At 41.6% G+C, this 7281-nt stretch overlaps 1 protein-coding gene and 1 long non-coding RNA gene across 2 annotated transcripts; one reads left to right on the top strand and one right to left on the bottom strand.

Moving 5' to 3' along the window:
• The first annotated feature begins 4885 nt into the window (after window positions 1-4885).
• LOC125235894 lies at window positions 4886-6169 on the top strand. Its single transcript, XM_048142523.1, has 2 exons — window positions 4886-5184; window positions 5233-6169. The coding sequence occupies exons 1-2, from the start codon at window positions 4974-4976 to the stop codon at window positions 6156-6158; spliced, it is 1137 nt and encodes a 378-aa protein (XP_047998480.1). The 5' UTR covers window positions 4886-4973; the 3' UTR covers window positions 6159-6169.
• Window positions 5606-6561, bottom strand: LOC125235895. Its single transcript, XR_007178142.1, has 2 exons — window positions 6202-6561; window positions 5606-6059 (listed from the first exon to the last, which is right to left on the bottom strand). It is a non-coding gene; the product is annotated as an uncharacterized LOC125235895 (long non-coding RNA).
• Between the last annotated feature and the right edge of the window lie 720 nt (window positions 6562-7281).

Below are 7281 nucleotides of genomic sequence, written 5' to 3'. Positions count from 1 at the left end.
GATGTGGATCGATCACAACCGAAATCCCCAGCGACCAACGCCAGCATGGACTAGAGCACCGAGTAAATAAATATAAATATATATAGGACCCCAGCCTCAAATACTGCCGACTTCAGTGAGCAAGGATTACTCCTAATGCCTTTCGTCAATCGTGAAAGTCCTCACTTCCATCTAACAGTTGGACTCTTTGAGACCGGTGAGAAAATACGCTTTTGTAAGTATAGAAAAGCGTCCAAGCCCTCCACTTGGAACAAAAAGACCCCTAAACGCCTCTTATTTGACACCGTAAGGGAAGAAGCGCCTAGCCGGACAACAGTCTGTCACAAACAATGATCTGGCTTATAACTTTCACAAAATAACCCCATAGAAAATTACTAAATTCAATTTTACTGACCAACTAAACAAACGAGTGAAGTTTCCTTTACGTGCTATAATCTAAGCTTAGTTTTGCAAGAATTACTCCCTACAAAACCAAACACAGACTTATCTCCAAGCACCAGCCATACATCGACCCAGTCTTTGTATTGCTTAACGGCACTCATGAAACAAAGCACAGAAAACTTCACTATACACATCAATTTAAATGTAACACTACACTATAAATAGAACACTAAATTAACCCCACAACTGACAGTAAAGCAATTCCACCACAGGTCCAAGTTCAATTGTACGACGATATTGTCCCCGCACAATCAAACAGAGACACAATTTCAAAGTTTACAATCACTTAGAATAATTTCCAAGTAAAAACAAACAGAGAAATAATAGCAGAACAACTTCACTCACCAGTATAACACACGAAAGCCAGAGACACTGTTAGTCTTGTGGATATTGTAAGAATGACGCGCGTCGGCTCCCTCCGACCCTTTTATAGATTCAAAATGAGCGACAAAAGAGCGACAAAACGGCTACAAAAGAGCGACAAAAGAGCGACAAAACGGCTACAAAAGAGCGACAAAACGGCTACAAAAGAGCGACAAAAGGGCTACAAAAGGGCGACAAAAGAGCTACAAAAGGGCTACAAAAGGGCTACAAAAGAGCGACCAAAGGGCTACAAAAGGGCTACAAAAGAGCTACAAAAGGGCTACAAAAGGGCTACAAAAGAGCTACAAAAGGGCTACAAAAGAGCTACAAAAGGGCTACAAAAGGGCTACAAAAGAGCGACAAAAGGGCTACAAAAGGGCTACAAAAGAGCGACAAAAGAGCTACTGGCGACAAATAACAATGGATAGCCGCTAAATTACACTTATAAGAAAAAGGTCGTAACTGTTTTGTTTACTAAGTCGTACGCCTTAGGCATTAATGTCCAAGACATCTCAGCATGTACGTTTTTGCTTCTCAACAGTAACACCTGCATGATTGCACGTGTTCTAGAGCAAGGTGGAGATATCTTTTATTGATTTCTAGTACGTAAGGAAACATTTTATATTATGGTAAATATAAATATACAAATATTACTTTATCAAAGGTTTTAATCCAGTTTTGTATATCAAATCCGTGGTAAAATATCAAATTTCTTTCTAAAAGTTACATCAAATATTGCATTCTAAATATATTTCCCAGGAATTATGTTCAAAATTAATCATTGTCAACTTTCCTGACCTGTATTTGAAACCAAGATGCAATATTGGAACGCCACTCAGTTGACAACTGTCAGTGTCAGTATTCCGTCCATGTGAACGTAGCTTGTTGGTAAATAAACTTTCCCAACCTGTTTTGCATCGAATAACAGTGAATTTTATGAGTGAAGACGTGACTATACATGTGATAAAGCTTCAAAGATATTATTTGTCAAAATATCCAATGAAATCCCAAAGAAAATATGCACCAAGAAAGTTGGTCAAGGAAAAGTTGATTCGCCGTAAGTTTTATATGTAATAACGAGTCCATTTCCTCGTCATAGACGCTTGTTCTGTTACAATGGGACCTGACCTCAGATACTCCTGGAAGTGTGTGGAGTGCAGAAGTGCCGAGCCGAGGACAGACAACACGAACACGCCCGTACGCGGTCTAGGACATGCAAATGTTAACATGTCCCGGGGCGCGCGAGCTCAGATCGATGTGAGCCCCGTAGGACCCGAGGGTGACAGCTCGGTGATGGAGGTGTCCTACACGGACGGCAACACCACCCCGCGCGACAATGGGCTGAACTCGACCAGCGTCAACGACAGCCAGCTGCTAGTCACTGAGCTCCGGCTCTTCCGCGAGGAGATGCGCGCAATGAGCCTCGAGATCCGCGCTCTCCGCACGTCCCTACAGAGCCTGTCAGCCAGGATCGATGGCTGTGACGGGCGCATCGACGAGCTTTGCGCTCGTGTCGAGTCCCTCGAGAGTGGGCCGCAGCAGAGTGACAACACAGCCAACACATCCCTCGTCGAAACCGTGTCGCAGCTCAGACTTGAGCTCAACGACCGCGACCAGGAGTTGTTATTAAATGATATCGAGATATCTAGTGTGCCGGAGACTAATGGCGAAAATGCGATGCATTTAGTAACAACTCTTGGCCAAAAGTTAGGTATTGAACTTACTGAACACGACATCGTCGACGCTACCCGTGTGGGGCGCGCGCCTCAGGTGCAGGAGGGAGTCCACGGGCCGGCAGCGCGGCCGCGGCCGCTCGTCGTGCGCCTGGCGCGCCGCGTCGTCAGGGACCGCCTGCTGCAGGCCGCGCGCGTGCGCCGCGGAGTCACCACGGAAGGCACCGGCATCCCCGGTCGTACATGTAGGTTCTATGTCAACGAGCGGCTGACGCCCCACAACCGACGTCTGCTGTACAAGGCCCGGGAGCTCAAGCTGCAGTACTCCTGGCGGTATGTCTGGACCCGAGATGGTAAAATCTTCGCACGGCAGCAGGCTGGTACAACGTCACCGCGATATCGCATACGTACCGAAGCAGACTTAGATCGTGTTTTTGGCCGATCATAGGTTTGTTCGCAATATAGGCCTCTTATCACTCTTGTTAATCGCTATCCGAGCTTGTCTTCCTTTGCTACTATGGCCGCTGGTAACCACTCAATTAATTAAAAAACTTGCACTGAGTACACACAACACATACACACTTTATTTGAACGTGAATTTATGTATGCACCTTATATACCTTATATTAATATATTTATTCTTTATATCACCTTTGAACAACACTATCTATCTACATAACCGCACACCGAATCACACTTTATCACTTATAATTATAACCTCAAACGCTCCATGCTTACGATCCCCGCGCTTGGTTGCAGTACCTGTAAAGCAAAACCGGTTCTACCCAGCTAGCTACTTACTTATCAACAGGCGCTAGGAATAATATACGTATAGGTTTGTATAACGCGGGATCATTAGGCACGAATCATGATAACTTTATTGCCACCTGCACTAAGCTAGATATGGACGTGTTAGCTATAAATGAGACTTGGCTGAGAGGAGGAGACGAATGCCGAGCCCCGGTGATTCCGGGGTGCAGACTCCGTCACACCCCGCGTCAACTGGGTTCACGTTTACGTGGTGGGGGAGTGGGGTTCTATATTAAACGTAACTTGACCGCGCGTAATTTACCGCACCCCGTAGATCCCAAACACAAAATGGTGGAACAAATGTGGATAGCTATAACGGTACAAGGTAAAAAAATTGTGGTAGGTACAGCGTATCGTCCACCATGACAGGACGTAGATTTATTTTTAGACGGCATATCTGACACAGTTAGCTCATTAACCAGTTATGACCAAATTATACTTCTAGGTGACTTTAATATTAATTTATTTATTGACAATGACATAAAAACATGTAAATTTAACAATTTCTTATCCAGTTTTAATTTAACACAGGTAATAACTGACCCAACACATTTCACAAATAGTAGCCAGACTCTAATTGACTTGGTTTGCACAGATTTACATGCCAAGAAAACACATATTGAGCATGTAGGGTCCCTCTTAGGGCACTGTATTATTATGTGTGAGTTCGCAATAAAGCGGAACAAACCGAAACCCTGCACTATACTGCACAGACCCATTAATAACATTAATCTCTCTCTGTTCGATACTGATATGCGTAGTATTAGTTGGGACCTGATGTGTTTGCTGCCAGATGTGAATAAAAAAGTAGAGGAAATGACCAGGTACATATTGTATATCTTTGACTTACATGCACCCTTGATAACCTCTACAATAAAGGGCCCATCATATCCCTGGATCACTGACACAGTGAAATTAATGATGCGTTTGCGTGATCAGGCTGCTGCAGATTATCATAAAACTGGTTCTGAGAATAAAAAACTGTACTACAAGGACCTAAAGTCAACAGTTAATGCTGCTATATATAATGAAAAGGCGGCTTTTTTTCGGCACAACATAAATAATAAAATTAAAGATCCAAAATCTCTCTGGAAAAATTTAAAAACCAATATTTTGCCAAAAACTGAAGCAGATCTGCCTTCTACTTTCAGCGACCCTAACATTATAAATAGCCATTTTTTGGACTTACCTATTGCATCACAGGTGACTATCTCGCAGTTGACATACTTTGAGTTTCACAGGCACAACCAGTCTAAATTTCTTATTCAGCCAGTGAGTCCAGATAAACTGCTAAAAACTGTCTCGAGTCTCAAGTCCAACGCGGAAGGGCATGACTTAATTAATTTAAAAATGCTTTTAATGACCTTTCCATATACTATAGACTTAATAACTAATATAATAAATACTTCCATTGCAACCTCTACTTTTCCTGAGAATTGGAAAACAGCTATTGTGCGCCCACTGCCAAAAATCTCCAACCCATCTGAATTAAAGGACCTGAGACCCATTAGCCTATTACCATGTATGTCCAAGATACTGGAAAAAATTGTATGCACACAGCTAAATGACTACATAGAGAAAAACAATGTCGTGCCTGATGTACAGTCGGGATTCAGGAAAGGCCGCAGCACAGTGACAGCGCTTCTTGACGTTACCGACAACATACTCTGTTCACAGGATAAAGGCATGTGCACGCTGCTTGTGCTGCTTGATTTCTCTAGGGCATTTGACTGTATTAATATAGATCTGTTACTGTCGAAGCTTAGCTATTACGGACTAGATAATAGTGCCCTGCGTTGGTTTTACAGTTATCTCACCAAGCGGCACCAGTATGTGAAACTGTGCACAAGTGATGGATCCACTAAAGTTTCAGATAATATTGATCTTTCTAGAGGTGTGCCACAAGGATCAATACTCGGTCCGATCCTCTTCATTTTATATACAGCGGACATCAGCTCTCGCATTACATATTGTAAATATCATATTTATGCTGATGATATTCAGATATATATCACTTGCAAACCCTCGGAAATAGATAGTGCTATAAATAAACTCAATATGGACCTGGCAAATATAGCATCTTGGGCATTAGATAATAGTCTAATGCTCAATCCAACTAAAACTAAATACCTTATATTTGGCACCAAAACTCAGTTAAACAAGATCAGACCAACTAGAGACGTAATGTTATCAGGTGAACTAATAGAAAGAGTTTATGAGGCTCGTAACCTGGGATTAGTTATGGACAGCGAACTAAGATTTGAGAAGCATGTTGCGGAATCTGTCAGGACCTGTTTCTTTAGACTCAAACTACTCTACAACATACGGCCTTTTATTAACGAAACCTTGCGCATTCAATTGATTGAAACACTAGTTCTGTCTAAATTAAATTACATGGATTTAGTGTATGGCCCTCGGCTCCTATCAAAAACAAAACGGCTTATTCAAAGAGTACAGAATGCCTGTACCCGCTTCTGTTTCAATGTACCACCAAGAGCTCATGTCACGCCATTTTTGAATAAGCACAATATTCTTAAAATGCTTCACCGTCGCAAACTTCATCTGGCCAGTCTTCTTTTTGGCATAGTAAAACATAAATCCCCTTTATATCTCTTCGAAAAGCTGTCATGGATGTCCACTCGCAGGTCTCTTGCAGTACGCACTTGTAGTATACAGCTGATAACTCCTCGGCATGCGACTGCGGCTTTTCGTGGCAGCTTCAAGTACAATGCGACCAAGTGCTGGAACATCATTCCTCCGCCCCTCAGGAACCTACAAAGTGTAACAAGTTTTAAAACCAAATTTAAAGAACTTATACTCAAACACCAGCAGTCACAGGAAGTATTACGGCATGACACAAGTTATCTCTGATGTTCGATCTCTGTTACATGTTAACATATTAAATAGTGCGTACCTGTTTTTCTGTCCTTTCCTCACTATCAAATGTAATGTAAATGTTCGTGTCCTTTCATAGTTTTGATTAGTCTGTTTCTTCTGTACCATATTTGAGGTTATGTTTCTATCCTGTAATTGTCTTTAAAGCCGTGTTTTGTTCTCTTTATATCTTCCGTAGTGTGCATAATATAAACTTGATGTGATCACTCAACTTAATTTTTTTACCTAAACTTTCTCCTTGGTAACGGGAAAGCTATTAGATGTACATAATTATAAGTCTCCATGTTACGTTGTGTTGTTTTCAAATCATTTATTTTCTAATACCAAATATTTATTTTACTGTTTTTTATCACTTGTTTACATTATTTAATGATTTACCACTAATATCTATAGTTGAACTATCTATGTCATAGCGTAATGTAATAATTTATTATTATTGTGCAGTACGGTATGGCCATGTTGTAAGTAATGCAAAACATGCAAATGTCAATTGATGGAATAGACAAAATGGCGCCTTCAGTAAGGACGCGTTCAACTTACGGTAGGGCCGTACCGTGCGGCTGCGTTCGTGTCTCGCAAATGGTCTCGTCGGAAGATCAGCGCTGACCTCCGGGTCGGCATTATGCTGAGACGGGACCATTTCGTGATAAACTTATCCATCCCATGTACATTTGTAGTTTTAGTCATACTTAGTGCATAATGTGTAGTTTTTAAGTTTATTACGAATAAATATTTTGATTGATTGATTGATTGATTGAATATTTTTATGATATAGTCCCGTTCGTAGCCAGGGCGGACCGTTAGTTATCCATACCTATAGTCACTCCAAATTAAATGGACGGTGTAAACATCCTATATAAAGCAACTTCAGTTATTGTATGCTCGAGGGGCGGTATCTCAACAGGGTAATGTAGACTACGCCTCCGAAACATCTGAACGCGACCACAATTGCGAGGCGGTATTCAGCGCCGTCTGGACTGCGGGTAGGTATAAGTACATTTTTACATAAAAAATAATAAAAATGGCCGGTCAGGTCGTACAGCTTGCCAATGAGTTCGAGTTACATTATAATCTTAAATAACAAGTAATCAAGTGCGAA

Source organism: Leguminivora glycinivorella, chromosome 18 (genome assembly GCF_023078275.1).
Source record: "Leguminivora glycinivorella isolate SPB_JAAS2020 chromosome 18, LegGlyc_1.1, whole genome shotgun sequence".
Taxonomy (NCBI): Eukaryota; Metazoa; Arthropoda; class Insecta; order Lepidoptera; family Tortricidae; genus Leguminivora; species Leguminivora glycinivorella.
The sequence above is the reverse complement of the archived record's forward strand: the minus strand, read 5'-3'. Positions and strand labels throughout refer to the sequence as shown.

Excerpts from the sequence above, each read along its gene's own strand:
- LOC125235894 (XM_048142523.1), top strand. The coding sequence starts at position 4,974 with ATGTGCACGCTGCTTGTGCTGCTTGATTTCTCTAGGGCATTTGACTGT. Across the intron at positions 5,185-5,232 it reads TATTGATCTTTCTAGAGGTG|CGGACATCAGCTCTCGCATT; the intron begins TGCCACAAGGAT and ends TTTTATATACAG.